This window comes from Ciconia boyciana, chromosome 1, assembly GCF_034638445.1.
Source record: "Ciconia boyciana chromosome 1, ASM3463844v1, whole genome shotgun sequence".
In the NCBI taxonomy this organism is placed as follows: domain Eukaryota; kingdom Metazoa; phylum Chordata; class Aves; order Ciconiiformes; family Ciconiidae; genus Ciconia; species Ciconia boyciana.
This window is the reverse complement of record NC_132934.1, coordinates 148,609,005-148,626,689: the sequence shown is the minus strand read 5'-3', so window position 1 is coordinate 148,626,689 and position 17,685 is coordinate 148,609,005. Positions and strand designations below refer to the sequence as shown.

Genomic DNA, 17,685 nt, shown 5'->3' with positions numbered 1-17,685 from the left:
CCCCTTCCCCCAAGCACTGCCATTATATAAGCAACGAGCAAGGTTAAGTGAGAGGGAAAGGTGAAAGATTCGTTAGGACTGTCACTGCCATGACCCTACATGAATGAGAATGGAATAGTTAAGTATCCTGATGGGATCCTGATGGGATACAGCCTGCCCAGGGATAAAAAATCCTCCCCAGATGCAGGGGCTCTGGCATCCGTTTGGCAGGAATGTGCAGGCAGGGTGGACTCAGAGTATGCTCAGCAAACTGTTGGGAACAAAGGTAGGCTTTGGCGTTGGGCAGCTAAAAAGGAACGGCAGAGATTTGTATTTAGAGAAGAACATCCTGTATCAGTCTCCCATGTGTAAAAACATGCTCACACTTCTACTGCTGTGAAAAGCTACAGGGAAAAGCATTCTTGAATGCATTCATAAGGAACGTCTCCTGCTAATTAAGCTTAATTTGCAATTTCTGTCTTTCTCCCCCCACAGTATGCTCAGCTAACTCTTTTCTTATCTTTAGCTTAGCCTCCTTCCTCCACAAACACCTCCGAAAAGCAGGATTTGGGGCCAGCTGATCCTACGCACGTAGGATGAGCGCTGCCCTGTGAGTGATACGTCTCCTCTCTGCCACCCTTCCCACCACTGTCTTTCTTGCCCACTTGGCCTCATACCTGGAAGGGGGCTGGCTGGACAACAGGTATTTATTTAATGGGAGGAAAAAGAGAGCAATTACAGGCCGGTCTGGCAGGTGAGAGCCCCGGGGTGCATGGGCTGGGGGAACGGTGCCCGATGACGGGGTGCCCTGGAGCGTGGTGGGCCAAGCAGAGGCGGGAACCCAGCCCACCACTGCGCCCATCAGGTGCTCAAAGGTGTCCGTGCTGCAATTCCCTGTGCCGACGCACAGCTGCTTGCCCCCAGCCCTGGGGCTGGAAAGCTGTGTTCATACGGTGCTTGCTTGAACTGATGTCCCCCTTGCCTTGCTCAGGGTGCAGCCGGCTGACGCAAGAAGCCCGGTGGAGCTAACAACAGCCGCTTCAGAGGTTTGCACCCTCCTCCGGCTGCTTGCTCTGTCCTTGGCCCAAGGTTATCAGCTCCCAAGCAAAGAGTTTGCAGCTGCTACAGTGCAAGTCCAGTGCACTTGCTTCCACCTTTGCTGGGAGGTGGTTTTGTGGCTGGATTAGGAGCCAGGCTGGTGGAGGGCGGGCGGGCAGGGGGGGCCATGGGGGTGATCCACAGCCAAGGGGGAGCAGTGCTGGGGATGCTTGCATCTTGCACTGGTGAAGCCAGTATTTCCACCAGGCTCTGCACTGAAGCAAGGAAACTAGTCAAGATGGGCAAGCTGCTGTCCTGTAATAGGGAGAGGGGAAGGGGGCCAGGAGGCACCATCTCACAGAGCGGGGGCAAGGGCTGTCCCCTCCCTATCCACCAGAGGGTCAGACTGCAGCAGGGAAGAAATTGAAAGAGACAAAATAAAGTGGAAGATTTAGAAGAAGGTGGCACAAAGAAAAAAAAAATAAAAATATTGAAGCAGAAAGCATGTGTCCTATTTGAAAGCTATAAGCTGAGATCTTTGGAAAATGATTTGGTGTCTTCTGAAATCAATATGTTCCCATTTAGTTTATATGCATTAAGCTAGGGAAGATATCTGTAATGCAAGTTTTATCTTTCTTCTGAGAAATAGCCACTGATACAAATGCTGGGATATGAAATCCTAACGGGTAAGAGGGCAATATTAAGGTCACGCCAAAATAAAAGGCTGAAAATCCTTGAAGAAAATGGATCAGAAATTCCCCTGGTAGAAATGTATCGTTATGAGTCAGCACCTGAAATCCGGTTTTTGCTCTAGAAAACAGAACAGCTTGGTGCGCACGTCTGTCAGGCAGCCGCATTTCGCTTCATTCAAACTAGAAAGCATACAGGCAGTTACATTTTTAATACAAATAAAGCCTCGAATCAGATGGCACCAAACAAGAAATACATATCTCCATCCTGCACGTAGGTTTCTATTCTAGTCATGTGGAGCAAGAGCAGAAAATTAAACGGGGACAGGGACTTTTTTTTTTGCAGTGTGGCATGTGGTTTTTGGAAAGCACGGTGGGGAATTTTTTGCTGAGGATGACCTATTTGGAACAATACCAGCAACTTTGGAAATGCCACTCTGGAGTTCAATCAGGCAAGTAACTAAAGCAAACTTGGGCAGGCAGGAGAAGGGAAAGTAATAAAAGAGTATTTCATTTCTGACACTAATGGCCGTGCAGCAATCTGTTTGTTAGGGAACGGGAGAGGTGGAAGTCTGCTCTTCATCCCTTGAAAGATGGTTTCCCTAGACTGACTGTGGTGCATTAGTGACTATGCTGACTGTATTTCTTTCCTTTTTTTTTGGACAGTATTGAGTTCTGCAGTGCTGGAGAGGAATGCAAAATGGCAGCTGGAGAGGGAGGCGGGTGGAAGCGTCCTCAGCCACTCCGATGCCAGCAGCAGGGGACCCCTCACTGCAGTGTGGGGCGGTGGGTGCAGGCACTCAAGTCCCTGGCCCTGCCGCCTTTGCCCAAAATTTTCTGGAGAACAGTGAGAAGGCAGATTTGGAAGATTGGCACAGAATTTGTGTTTAATGTAAACCAGCAGATAAGGTAGCAAGCTTATTATTCAACGAATAGGTACAGTCTTAGCACACAGTATTAGTGAGCACAAACAAGCCCTTCTCTGAACCTGTCATTATTTGCAAACTTACCCAGAGTCCAGGATCACTGCTAACAAGTGAAGGGCAGTAACATAAGCAACTAACCCAATTTCACTCTTCATAGGTATTCCTCCAGCTTTTGCAAATCAGCTGCAAGATCCATGTGAAGCAAAATTTACCCCATAATGTTAAAAATAGCCCTTTCAGTTAAAAGCCTGTCTTGTTCAATGGAGCAATACTTATATTTTATTTTACACAGCTAAAGTAACATTTATACAACAATTAGAGCTTACCATTGCTGTAAGACCGAAAATTTCCTACAAATTTTATGTATTCATATGTTGGAAATTCCTTTGGGTTCAAACTTCCTCTCAGAAGATGACAATAAAACTCTAGTTCATTGTCAGCTGGATTGTTAAAAGAAGAAGAAGAAGAAATAAACATACTATTTAAGCTAAACACAACCAACGGTGTCTTCCAACCCCAATCTTGCAACTGGCAGCACGAGAGCAGCTTGTTACCACTCAGAGTCTTACACACCGATGTGCTATACCTTGCAGGATCAGAGCCTCTGCAAGGAAGCGCCTTGCAGGGATGCAGGTTGTTCAGCGCTGGGCACAGGTCTGCCTGCAGCTCGGGACAGCCTTTGAGTCTAACTCGCCCTTCTCTTACACCACCTTCGTCACAGGAGTGACACTGCCATAGCGTCAGTGTAGCCAACGAGAGAACTAGATCCTTCATTTATAGCTTTTTTCTCCTGTTTAGGCTGGCCATGACTCACAGCTGTTCTACATCTTGTGTTGGAAAACTATGCCTAATTACCTCAAAATATCTGTTAAATTAACTTTGGCATATTAGCTATCAGCTGCAGGTTTTGTATATACAGTAGATTAAGCAGCTGTACATCTTACATCATGTGTTTTCTGGTTTCCTATGCCTTACCTCCTAGAGTGAATAAGGGTGAGGCAAGTAAAAGGGTTTTTACGAAAAACAAAATTCAATTTGAAAAAGAATTGCAATGATTTTACAGATACTTTTCAACTCTAATGCAAACCAAAGGTGTGCGTCATTAACATATCTCTGAACAGCATCTTACTTGAACAGGCTGAAATATCAATTAAGATGTGATTTGTCTCAGCGAACTCTCAGTTTCCATCGGCTAACCTATTTTCCTTAGCTGTCTCAAAAGATACGATATTTAATAATTAACATAACTGCAAGTAGTCTTAGCCTAGTAAAATAAAAGCAATGAGTTTCATTTAAAAATAGTACCAAAGGGTCATTCCAGGTGGCAAGATCTTTTTAAAAGTCTATGAACCTAAGTTGTGTATTGCACATCACATAAAAAACTCTTTATGAGAGAAAATTTTTATCCTGCCCATGCTTTTTCACTTACTGGGAAAGATAAAATAAAACTTACTTTTTAGGTAATCCGATGAGGCAGAATCTGTCATAAGCATACAAGAAGATAACATCTTATAAATTTCTGAATGTTCTTGTTCTGGGAGGAAATTTAACAAGTTCTGATCCAAGACATCACACTGCAAAGAAAAAGAACCTTTGAGAAAAACAGAAATATAACGAGCAACGCTCACAGAGATGCACAGCAATGCAGATACGAAGCCTGTGGCAGTCGACAGGAGCTTTCCCACTGATTTCCAGGGACTCCTGACAAAGCCTAAACCAGGGGGAAACTGCTGGGCAAACTGAGTGGCCGCTTATCCGTGGGCCGGCTCTCAGCTTAATTCTCAGCACTCAGCGATGCTCCTCTAACATTCCTCAGAGACCGTCAGATGCATTGGGTATGTCCATACAATTAAATGACGGGACCTGGAAGTGAGGTGGAAAATGGATGCCTGGCTCCCCATACTGCTTGCCAGCTCCATGCACGGGGCTGTTGTGGGTCATTGCAGCTTGCTCTCTCCTTGGCAAACCCCAACTAGCAGGAGCACCCGACAGGGGCTGGGAGTCACCCTGAGCCACCGGACCCAAGAGCCGGGTCAGTCCCAGATCCAGCCCCTCCCTGGAGGGACCCCCTCAGCTCCTGGGAAGTGCCGTCAGGGTGGCAGCCATTGCTCCCCACTTCCTGCATCCTGGCAAGTGGGAGCAGGGAGAAGGGGACTCCCCACTTTGGACATCGCTTTGCATCAGCAGTAGTTAGTCCCCAGGGAGGGGGGGACCTCCTTCATGGTGCCACTGGCACAAGACCTCTGGCCAGCCATGGGCTGAATGCCGGGGTGTCTGCAGCCCCACGGTCAGCTGGCATGAACCTGAAATCCATCCAAAATCTAGGTACTGAGATTTGGGAATGGAAAGAGGAGATGGATTCATGCAAAAGGCCAGGGTGGAGAAGAGAAGAGTCTGTCACAGGGTTGCCAAGAGGAAGGTCTCACTGTGTTCAGCATGGTGACTAACCTAACGCTAGAAGAGCGTATCTGAGAGGAAGTCCTGAGATAAAGCGACCCTTAATGGCATTGACTTACATCCATCCCACTTGAGACTACCTTGGGCTGAGCTGGCACACTGACACAGCTTCATGTGTCGTCAGAGCAGCTGCTATCAGACTGTATAGTCGTGTTGAAAATGTGTTAGCCCTGTATGAGACTCACAAGTTATTAATCATCATCATTTATTTATGTATTTACTTAAGATTACGCTTTGGTTTCCCTCTGCTTTCCACCCATGCCTGCTGTTCTGTGTGGAATTCCTGTTTAGAGCAGTGAAATGCATTGAGTATACTTTGAAAATCGGAGTGCTATGCTTTATACACTTATCTTGATGTGATAATATATTACTTTAGATTATTCAATTGTAAGTATTACATGTGCTCATTACTTGAATATTCCTTTTGTGACGAATACTTGAAAATTATTTTTGTGACTTTAGTATATACTTTATTAATATGCATCTGACTAATACTGCGTGTAATTCAGTTTTTATATATATATGTATATAAACATTGTATTTATATTTACACAAAATATAGTACATTGTTCATGTAATTTTGGGCATATGAAGAAGGAGCACCTGACAGGAAACTGCAGTGGTGCAGTTTCTGTTCAAGGCTTATGGTACAATTCAGAAAAGTAATTTTTCCTTCTCATTCCTTTTCTACCTGTAAATGTTAGATAATGATACTTATCCACCAGTTTCACATAAGTCTCATGGGGGTTAATTAATCTCCCATCCATGCAGCAGTAGCTGCAGGAGGACTAGATGTGAGCTGTCACCGCTCCTCAAACACATTATTACTTCTTCAGTGACCTGAGGATGTACCACCTTTTGTCTCCATATTGTGACCAAGCTCTGATTCAAAACCTATTGTCCATTTTGCAGTGTCGTTTCCACCTAAGGGGATAGCTGCAGAGGCCTGTGACTATGTGTATGGTAGGAGTTGCAAGACTTTTGTCCCACACACCCCTCAGAGCAACCTCCTGCCCTGAGCACCAGCTATTCATTGATTTGCAAGTCCTGGCATTTATATTTTTTGCTGCCATCATGTACCATACCCAGAATTTAATGTTTGGTTTGCATATTTTCTGGAAGGAAATGCCAATTTTTTTTAAATGAGTATGAAAAAAATGATAAGGTATCTACTTCTTACTGTGTTTCACAACTCTTGCCTCCTGCAGAGGTTAGGCACACCTGTAAAGCAGTGCACGGAACAGAATTTCTGGATCTTGTACATATCGAGACGAATCAATATGTCAATCAAGAATATATCAACGGGTCAAACAGAGAGAAGGAAGCAAATATTCCACAGTCTCGCTGGAGCTGTAGGAAATGCCAGGCAAGCTATTCAGAGCTAATTCTGCACCAGACCCAAAGAGCAGACATCTGGTGCCGTGGGAAAAAGGTGACCAGAGAGATGGAGAAAATTTGATCACCACAGACAAAAATGTATCGGTTGGAGGGGAATGGTTTGCAGCTTTGTCTAATTATTCTAATTATTCTGCAGCGGGCAGTTCTGCTCCACTGGCAGACACAGCCACAAAGCATTGCTGAATGAAACAGGCAAAGCGGATAAAAGATAAATTACAGTGACTGTGGGTAGAGTGGTTAGATGAACTACGTTAATGCATATTTATGCTGCTGAGCTTGGAATCTACTCTGCACTTTGGAATCTGTGGATCCCGCTAACAGAAACTTATGAGTATTTACCCCTGATAACTATGGCAGGGAAAGAAAGAACAGCTTTGCATACGTGGATGCTGGTCTGTTCTAAAAACAATACACAGTAAATTCACCCCAAGTTCTGCAATCATTTGATGTATAGCTTAAATATCTGTGCAGTTTCAACAAAACAGCTATACTCCAAAATGGAGCTCCTTCTTCACCTTTTCATCGCTTTTTGGGGGGAAGAGGAGGAAATATGATGAGTTATTCCTGTTGCAGGAAAAAAAAGCAGGGGAACTAGGCAACACGGTCACTACAGGAATGGGAATGTGGAGGGCTGCAAATGAGACAAGCTTCTTTCCCAGTAACCAAAAAAAAATCAAGTACCTCTGCTTGTGGGCTGGGATTTGGCCCCTATATCAATCTGTATATCCTCCAGTGATGCGCATTGCTACCCTGTAACAGCAACACAGCATGCAAAACTTTTGTATGCTGTAAGGTGCTACATGCTGGATTTGTCCACCTTGACATTTAAGTAAAGCACCCAACACAGCAGAGCAACTGCCTGAGGTTCACCTGGGAGTCCCTGAGGAGAAAGAGCTCCCCCAGGAGAAGTTCAGCCCTGCCAGGGACCTCCTGCCTTTGCACAGCTGCTGCCCTGCTGACCTTCAAGGAGCCTCACATGGGCAGGCACTGAGCACAGACCCCTCAGCTATGGGACTAAAGCTGGGCGAGATGGACACTACTCTCCCAGTCCATGAGCAGGTGCAGCACCTTCTGCCGGAGTCTGTGGACAGGCAACATCCATGAGAAAGTTGCATCTCGTCCTGTAGGTTGGAAATAGTCATGCTGCCACCTGTGTTTAACTCTTTCACTCAGCAAAGCAGGCAAGAAGGGACATGGAGGACCCTCCTCCAGAGACTGCATAGTCTTGGGGTCATAGCATACCATCTGACTGGCAAACGCCATGAGTTGTGACTATATTTCCAGGAGTTCACTTCACTTCAACTGTAGTCAATCTTACCATGTGAGCTAAACCTCTCTTTACATTAACCAACCCTAGGAGTAGACTATTTAGAATTACAACAGAGGAAGTTTGTGTTTGAAAATGCTCCGTGGAACTTAGGGAGGCTTTATTAAAGAGAATTGGATATATTTGTTCTCAGCACCAGAGTCTTTCATGATTTTAATGAAAGAAAATACATCAGATTTCTTGATAGGGGCCCTCAGAGAGCCCTGCTCCGTGTTCTGCCCCGTTTTGCTTTCCTTTCAATGCTCAAAGCAGAAGATTTGCAGAGTATTTTTTTGCCTGCAGTCACAGAGGAGAAAGAATTGGTATTTTGTCCCTCAAAGAGTGACTGAATTTAGCTTACAAATAGATCCTGGAGGTAAACAAAATAAGCCACACAGATTTTCCAGATAGCACTCTGATCAGTTTGAAAACTTAAAAAACATATGGAAAGGCCAGCATGGGACCAAAATGCACAGTGTGCACCTAACTGCACACTCAGCTGGGGCCCTGCCCATGGCCGTAGCGATTTGCCCACTTTGGGCAGGCAGAAGCCTTTATTGCTTGCTCAGTTGTGGTCTGTGGGATGCACCCAGTCACTCCACAAGCGTGGGCTGGTGGGGCAGTTGTTAACCATTATCACTCCATCTGCTCTGAGAAGGTCTGTGGGAAGCTCCTGCTCTACTTCCAGCTCCAGCAGGTTGGTCCCTGGCTTGGGCTGCTGTGTGCTGCTTCACTGCAAATAAAAAATAATGGTCATCCTTGTCCTTGTTTTGGGCAAAGATTATCAGACAAGGCATGACTTTGGGAGGGAGAAACAGTTTAGTCTCTGGTGGTCCATCTCAGGAATTATGAACCTGAAACCATCCACGTTCAGCTGGGGCTTAAGGTTTTAGGCACAGGGTCTGAAATGTGTCTTCCTGAAGAATAACACTTTCCCACAGCAGACCTACCGTTTCCACTAAGAATCAATATTTGGAAGGGATAGTGATAAAACCCCCAAACCATGAAAGTCAAAGAAATTCCATGGAAATCAGTAAGTGTATGAAGACCCAACAGCCTGCATGCAGGACAGGGCTCGCTCTGCCTTTGAAGTAAAGGCAAATGCCAGAAAACAGTCAACTACTGGTTTTCTCAACTGTTGAGGATTAAAGAAAACTGAAATAGATAGATTCAGTTCAATCTGTTGTTGCATAGCAATATTCTTGCATTTACCAGGAGCTGCCACCTTTCATCAAGTTCCTTTTGTCTCAGAAGAAAATAATTTTTGTTCATATTACAGCAAGATAGTGTGTGTGAAATATATTTGTCTGGGTGGAAAACATTACATGTATTTGGTGAAAAAGTAAATAAGAGAAAAAGAATTGTAATTTTCCTAAGAACATGGGTGGGGGGTGGTACAATAACGATTTGGCAGCTATTTTTTTCTCCTGGGCATGTATTTATTTGAGACCAAGCTACTAAAATGAGTGTGAGGATTAATCCTTAATTATTGTGCTGTTTCTCCTAGAGCAGCCTTAGCAACAGGAGCAGGGTTCGGAGCAGTCCCTCTCCCCTGCTCCTTCAGCCCAAGGCAGCACACGCAGGAGTGTCTCCCACAGCAAGACCCAGCAGCCCGCAGATAAAACGTGCCCTGTGTGCCAGACCCAAGTGCCGAGCATTGGCTCCATCAGCACCTCCCGGGAGCGGGGTGCGCTCTCCTTGGGAAAGCACAGCTGAGCTGTGGGGACAGCTCAGCAGCAGCCCCTGGCTATCTCTGAATTGAATGGGGTTTTTGTCCTTCACCTCCCCAGGAGCAGAATAAGGCCCTTAACAAGCTCCTCATCAGGCTGCCAGTGGCAATGGTGCTATTCTCTGCTAGCTTAGAAGTCAGAGATGGAAAAGATCAGGCAGGTCACCCTGTCCCTCCCCTGGCCAGAGTATTCCTGCAGAGCTTTTTCCATTCAAGCCGAAGTGCCTCATAGCAACAAAAACCTGAAGGCTATGAATCAGATGGAGAGAGAGCAGAGCTGATCAACAGCAGCGGCCAGCATAATGCAGGGACAAACCCCCTCACTGCATTTTCAGGAAAACACCACCCCACCACCACCCTTTTACGTCTGTTTCTAAAAATGCAGGGCCCGATCCTACGGTGTGTAGTAGAAAAGTCAACGCCAGAATTACTCACCGGTAAATGCCCTAGAAGAGGTGTAATGCTGTCAGACACGTAGATGATGCTTCCACCTGTGGTTACTGCTATAATGAAGCCATCTAATGCCTAAGGAAAACAGACAAGTGGAGAGTGCTTTAATAGGAGCAAGGAGTGTAAACAGGGTGTCTCATCGCGTGTTGATCAAAACAGTTTGACTTCAGCACCATATTGTTATCGAGTTGTAGGAATGTTATCTCAAGTTGCAGAACAGTAATTCTCTGATTTTACAGTCTGATTTAACTTTTACAACACTCTTTGTAGTCTAGTAAAACCTACTATTGAAGCAACAAAGGGCTCACAGGAACATTTCATGTCTCAGTTTTTAAATTAATCACACATTTTAATAATGCAAAATGACTAAGACTGGATCCCTTGGAAGTTATTAAAATGAACATTTGAGCTCTGTGTAAATATCAAAGGACGATGAAAGGATGCGGTCCTATCTCAAAATGGTACTTCTCTGCAAACCCCATAAATCTCAGTTTGTATTAATGTAACGTTGTATATTACTGGGCTTTCATGTAAGTAAAAGGAATGCAAATGATCAAATAATCCTTAGCCTGAGTTTTAATTGAGTGATTTATTTTAAAGGTCATGGTATTAGATTACTTATTCCAAGAGAAATTCACCCTTCTGCAGACTTTCTTCCTCACTTTGGTCCCACCTTGCAGTAAGCCCCTTCACTCCTAGGACTGAAGGGGAATGTCAGACTTATCCCCATCCTCTGCACAGGAGCAATTTCACCTTCAAAATTAGTTTTTTCTTTAGTCTGAGCTGCAAAGTTTTGAGCTAAATCTTGTTCAAAGTTAAATCTAGGTAGATTTCCAGATCTAAAGCAACATTTGACCTACTCTGAGCAGAACCCCTCCAAAAATGAAGAGTCAACAGTAGGTGCTCAGAGACTATATTAAAACCTTCCCATTGTAATTGAGGAGTCACTGGTGAAGCTCCCAATGCCTCCAAGTGGAGCAGGTCTGGGTCCTTCCTGTCAGTTCACTGGTGATCTGGAGTCAGTGTTGCCTGCAGTGTTTGAGCAGTACGGGCACTGCAAGCATGACTGAATCAGAGCTGAGTTTGACTATACTCCAGAGGCAATACCTGGTCAGGAGACAGGTGTACTGCAAACAGCCTGATCATGGTGACACAGCGTTACAAAACCTTACTGCAAACCCAGGCATGCCTTCAAGCCAGACTAGCAGTTGATCCTGTAAGCCGCAGCACATCCTTCCCCCCTGCTGACTTCAATAAGGGAAAGAATTCTGAGAACACTGGAAAATGCTAATTGTTTTTTTTAAAAAAAAAGAAAACACAAAGCCTTGAATAAAGACACAAACATATGTTCCTTTTTCCAGAGAATGCTGAGCACCCACAACTATTTAAGTCAATGGGAATCTGCTGGTGCTACAATCCTTTGAAAAGCAGGTCAATAACTTATACCCCAGTAGAAGAGTGTGTGTTTAGCATCTCTGAAAACCCTCCAGCTGCTATAGTTAGTTTAATTTTGTTAATCTAAGTGCAGAGAATATGTTTTTCTTTAGCGTAGAACATTCAAGCTGTTTTCTAAAAAGCGTGATAGCTGTTAACCCGAAGAAGAGAGCAGTGGTTTTACAAGGCAGCTGGATTGTGCATGTTACTATGGTGAAGGTTGTTGGTTTTTTTTTAAATCAAGTCTTTATTTCATATCCAATGCAAATTATACAAAGTGACTCACATCAGAATTTTGTGGCAAAATCAAGTTAATGTATGCATACATAATTCTATTTTTATTTACTCGCAACTGGTCTTTCCAACATGAAGAGGGCATATCCCTCTTCAAAGATTTCACTACTGCAACAGTCCTAGATGGACAAACAGAACCTAGATGGACAGAGTGATACCCACTCCTATGTAATTTGTTTACAGCCTTTTCAATGGGGTAAGAAAAGGCCATTTTCAGGAAAGCTGATGTATTACCGAAGTCAATTATGCTCCGATTCTTTTGAATCAGTGCTTGAAAAAACCCTTCCCATCTTTTAATAACAAGACGGGGAAAACTTCAAGCAGTCTTGTCCAAATGTTAATAAAATAAGATTAGTAGAAAGGCAAAAAAGAAGAGAATGATGAACAGCTGGCTCAACAGGACATCCCAATACCCAATGTTATCTTGAAGGGCATGGAAAATCACAGTAGCAAGAAGGTGATTTATAAGCTGGGAAACTAAAAGCAATTGTTTTAATCTAAAATTGTGTGGCATACAAGTAGACTCAACAAAGGCCCAGCCAGTCAAGACAACTGCCAATTTATTGCTCTCCAAGGGAAATATTTCAGTGCAGAGTGAAGGACTTATATACGTTAAGTTCCCGTGCACTGAGATGGGAATCGGGGGTTGTCGGTGCAACGTGAGCAAAGCATCTCTTCACACTGAACGAGGGGAGTCTCATCACAAAGAACTGAATGGCCAAGGGACCGCCAGCCCGTGGGGCCAGCAGCATGCCACAGCTTCATGCCACCCCTTGGTGGGTCAGGTTGCTCCCTGCATCCCTCCCTGCCCACGGCTGGAGCCTGGATCACGCCCCATGTTCATGTCATTTGTGGGAGGAGGAAAAGCTTGTTCTCAAAGGGCACCGCAGGGCCATGCAACCTCCATGTGTTTAGTACGGGAGAAGATCCTTGCTAAAGAAGGTGCTAGCTGTTACTGAGAGAAAAATACATTTTAGCAGATCATTTGCATTTCATCTCGAACCTACATAAATGCCATTGACTCACCTCCCTTCAAATCCCAGCTAGCATTAAAAGCACCTATGGTATAATTTAAAGGTAATTTAAAAACTATTATTGCAAAATAACCCTGCTCCTGTTAGAATAAAAAGTGTTTGATAAGGGCCTTGAAAATCATTAAAGTGGAAGTATTAACTGTATCAAACCAAGAGGAGCTGTCAGGTTTTATCTGCTTGTGCAGCACCTAGCACTAGAGGGACATGACACTGTTGGTTTTTAGGTGCTAGTCTTGCATAAATATTAAGTAATAATAACACCTTCCAAGAACAGGAGAAAAACTGCCGCGTGCCCTTTTCCTCACCTCTCTTTGTAAAAATAAAATGTAACCTGTGATTTGATTCTCTCCCCTGGATTGCATTTCTTGCGAGTCCCTGCACAGCTTTGCAGGCTGCGGCAGCATGGTGCAACGGCACCGTCGGGAGTGAAAAGCAACATGTGGGGACTCTAATCCCTTGCCCCAGTGACAGCTCTGCTTGACAGTCAAATACAGCAGTACCTGAAACCTCCTCTTTTGGAACCGCAGATGACATTTTATTCTAGATGCATGGGCATTTCCACGACTGCTAGACAAAATTAGGAAAGGTATATATGCATGTTCACCTCCAACATCAGCTGGGTGAATTCTTCGTTGCTGAGAAATGAAGGCTTCCAGTCCTGCTGAATTTCAGAAATCTCCGTCTGTGCCGAGACTTCTAGACAAATAAAACATTCAATTTTTTTTAAATTCAAAAAAACTTGTATCTTGCAAGCCTATATATGAGTTGCTATGACAAGTTAGAAATCACCTTTATATTCAAAGATTGCAGTTTTCAAGCACGGGTTTTGCATACAGAGACAATAACGACCTAAACTGAGCCTGATCCTGAAATGTCTTCCTCATTTTTTACTCAGCTCAGCCTGAACTGACTTCAGTGGGAGCCTGTATTCACACAGCCATTGGCTTCCATCAGCCTTACTTAAGTATTGATCAAAAGATAAAACCACTTTGCATTAAATTAAAATCAAGGCAAGGTTTCGTACGTGTCAAATTGATATTTCCAATTTACACCTTCAAAATTAGGATGCCAGAGAGCTAGGGTTTAGCCTACAGCTTCTGTGCCAAATAGGGAGCAGCAAGAAGTCTCCTTCAGAGGAGCCCCAAAGGGCCGTGACCCCAAACAGCAGGGCTGTTGCTCTGTTCTCCTCAATGCAAGTGAAACATGAGTGTTCGCACCAGCCTTGCACTGGAGCACCAGCGTCTCATCCCATATCCTGCCTGGAGGGGAGGGTCTCCTGCACTGTCAGCCCATGAGACACCAGGGGGGTTTTGCCCCAGTGTTGGCCAGTCCTGGTCCAGCAGCAGCCTGAGGACGCTTGCTCCCCGACAGCTTTCCATGGAGGGGTGCAGACGCACTGGGGTAACAAGTCACAGCTTTGTCACTGTTACCAGGGGTGGCTGGAGGCACCGTTGTGAGCTGTTTCCTTCAAAAACCAGCCACCCATGTTAGCTCTACCCTAGTAATGCATTAATAAACTTGTCAGACAGTGTTATAGGGGTCAGATCTAATAATCTAGAGAGACTTGTGCTGGTTTTGTTCACTGCTCGCTCTGCTTTTCTAAAAGTGCTCCCTCATTCAGCACTAGTAGTGAGGGGATGCTGAGCACAGCCTGTCTTCTCCTTTCGGTGCCGCCTGCTAATTAATCCTATTGATTAACACTTCCAGAGCATGTAATACCCAAGGCTCCCTATTCGGAGCACATAGGCAAACTGGCCAGAGAAATGCAAATGGCTAAATGATATTAAAGACAGTAAATTTATACCAGTGCCTGTGCATATTGTCACCTAGAAAGAAATCAAAGCCTCCGTTCAGGCTTTATTAGTGGAGATGCAGACGTCTGCTTCTACCAGCTTGTTCGACTTGCTTTCTGCACTGCTGGGGGCTGTCACTGATAGCACAGTGGCTCTCCACAGCCCCCATGGTCTTATACAGAGATTTCAAAAACAGAGTAAGGAAAAGAGAGATCAGCCCCAATCACATTTTTATTATACACTCTCAAAATATGGTGTACTTTGAGCAGATCTGTAGCTTGGAAAAGCTGATATACATGAAACAGCAACTGTTCAAAGAATTACTTGAGATTTGGGAGATTCTCTGGATTAGAAAGAAGGAGGCTGTTTATGAAACAAAAAAACCTGAAAATTGACCTCCTCCTCCTCTGTTATAACTAAAGTCTTGGTTTAGCCTACTAAATGAAAGGGAAATACGACTGAATAAACCAGATCCAAAGTATGCTGAAGATAATCAGCATTTTTAAACACTGATGCTTTGTATTATATTGTGTGACTACTAATCTAGTTTAAAAATAGATAACATTTGCTTTTTTTTAGCAAGTGCACAAAAACCAGTCACAGTTTGACCCAATTGCTGTGGAAGGATTTGTGACTGTTAGCTTTCTTTTACCTAGTTGTTCTTCCAGAAATGAAGTGCCTTTTGGAGTAAATTATTTGGGCTATCAGCTACACTTGTCTACACTTATTCAAATCTCATGTGATTGTTCTTTGCTTGGCTTTATAATTGAGCATATTCGCATCCTCGTTTACTCTGCCTTGGGCAGCTAAAAAAAAAAAAAAGATATGTTATTACTGTCATTTTTTAATAGGTATATACAATTATTAAACTTTGAGATGTCCTAGTCGTGCCCTCCTGTATGAAATCATCTTGTCTGTGGCAAAAATTCATTTAAGGAGAAACTGTGCTCTAACAACAGAACCACTATAATTATTTCCTCAATAAGATTGACATTTGCGATTCCATTATGTTTTAACCATATAAGAGGTTTTATGGTCTTTTCCACTTCACCCAGAACTCTCCAGGGAGCGAGGACAGGAGGTGCTGGATGAGCGAAGGCGAGTGGTGCATCAGCTCACGAGAGCCCTTTCTGCTTTGTGGGACCAGGGACGTTCCCCACGGTCACCCGCTGAAGCCTCTTCCTCACAGGGGCAAAGCAAGAGAGCCCCATTTTAAACCAGTGCCCTGATTTATAAGGGAGAAGCGTTTCAATTGTCTGCGGCTGGCGGATATCCACGTGTCAGGGAGCCCGCAGTGCACATTCCTTTCACCGACTGGAAACTAGACCAACCAGACTAGATCAGCAGGGTCGGAAATCTCCTCTGCCCTCTGTGAGGGCACATAGCTAGGGGACTTAACTGTCACTGCTGTGTGCATTTTAAAAAATAAACTCCTGGCTTTTCGAGGCCAAACTTTACTATTGCAACTGCATGCTGTGGAAATGTGACGTAGCTTCTGCTTGTGCAAACCACGTGAAGCATGTCAGCTATCTGTGGATGCAATTTGCTGAAACCAGCTTCGAAAATTGGGGCCTTTTCTGGTCTGAGTTTTCGGCTCACTGTGGAAAATTGAGTCTTATGCAGTCCACTGAGGAGCAGGGGGGCTGAACAGATTGCTTCCCTGCATTTTCCTGCAGAGAAGCTGGGGCGAATGCTTTGTTCTTCTGCTCAGAATACTGCAAATTTCAAGGAAGGGAGTCTTCCTTCTGGCCTCAAATCTTGCTTCTTCAAAGCATCCCTCCTCTTCACATGTGCTGCATGGCACTGCTGCCCACCTTCCCTTGGTTCCTGATATTTGCCCCCTTCTCTGGCAGGTTGAGAGTCATCCTCAACTAAAGAGCAGCCAAGGAGATGAATTTGGGCAGCACAGTGCCTGCAAATGATCTCTTTTGATGAGATAGAAAAAAAAATACCTTATGTTGGCACTTTTAGGCCCTTTGAGCCATTCTGATAATCACTGAAGGAAACAGGATATTGCAGTAACTGTCTGGCAAGTGCATGAAGAACTGCAGTAAAACTTACCATTGTGTTTCTGCAGAAAGCCAATGACTTTTTCCAGCACAGTAGTTTTGTCCATTTTGCGAGTGTTGCCTGGAAGCATGGAGCTGAGCTCTTTGATGAGAACATTGAACTGATCACGCCTCTTCTTCTCAGACTTGTTACGCGAAGCCCTGTAGACAGGGGAAAATAAAAGGATGAGCAGACCAAGAGGAAAAATCATCATGTACCTCCTCTTTGGAGTGTATACACATGAAAATTAGCTTGCTGTGTGCTTCAGTATGTGAAGATCGACACTGGCCTCCAACAAGGCTGCAGAGACAAGTAGGAAGCGACTGCTCCTACCTCCTGCTCTTGTCTTTGGGCCCCCTTTAGAGTCCAGTGGGGAGATGGAGGCTCTGCTTGCCCTTCTGTGCTGCCTCTGGACACTCTGATCAAGCCTATCAGGTTGGCATTACACCTGTAAGTGAAGGAGCTCTGTCCATCTCCTAGGCGTGCACAGGACCTTGAAAGTTCAGGCAGCCTCTGAGGAGGCACTCAGAGCAAGAAGAAATAGAAATACTGTGACAACAGTAAAACTGTCCATAAAGGAGAAGAGTGGGGACTGGTAAAACTACGGGTCATACCCAACTGTGCAGTCTTAACAGGAGAGAGGGACCCCAGTCCTGCAGCTCAGCCTTTGCACTGGAGCTGGGTTGACCTAGAGGGACCTGCCCACTTTGGTCACAAGTCCTCTGGCTACCTCCAAGCTGGCTTACAGAGAGGAATCAGGCTGTTGTCTTCCAGTCATTAAGATCAGGGACCTGAGCAGAGGTTGCTGCAGCTCCCATCTGGTTCATATGCCACTTAGTTCAGTCTCCCTTCCAAGGTGACAAGGGCAAGCAGGAGGGAGGGCATCAGCACATCTCATCCCAGCATGGATCAGGTCTGAGGCCCGGGTGTGTTGCCAGGCCTGGGGGCTCAGAAGTGCTAGCAGGGGTCACTTGCTTGTCCCTAATATCTGTGTGCCACTAGGCAAATCACTTAAGGTCACGGTGCCCCGACTCTTTAGGTGTAAAATGGGGATTCTGCAGCTTTCTCCACCTGTCTTGTCTGTTTAGCTTGCAGACTCCTCAGAGAAA

At 44.7% G+C, this 17,685-nt stretch overlaps 1 protein-coding gene across 8 annotated transcripts in view; it reads right to left on the bottom strand.

The window, feature by feature from the left end:
* NPAS2 (neuronal PAS domain protein 2) overlaps positions 1-17,685 on the bottom strand; it is a 107,312-nt gene that overhangs the window by 32,983 nt on the left and 56,644 nt on the right. For 6 of the 8 annotated variants that reach the window (XM_072849704.1, XM_072849706.1, XM_072849712.1 and 3 more), the window contains 5 exons: positions 16,589-16,737; positions 13,339-13,430; positions 9,958-10,047; positions 4,086-4,206; positions 2,959-3,072 (listed from right to left, as the gene is read on the bottom strand). In XM_072849704.1, coding sequence (XP_072705805.1) covers positions 2,959-3,072; positions 4,086-4,206; positions 9,958-10,047; positions 13,339-13,430; positions 16,589-16,737 — 566 coding nt within the window. The remainder of the gene's footprint in view (positions 1-2,958; positions 3,073-4,085; positions 4,207-9,957; positions 10,048-13,338; positions 13,431-16,588; positions 16,738-17,685) is intronic. The other 2 variants (XM_072849705.1, XM_072849707.1) reach the window with 2 other exon arrangements.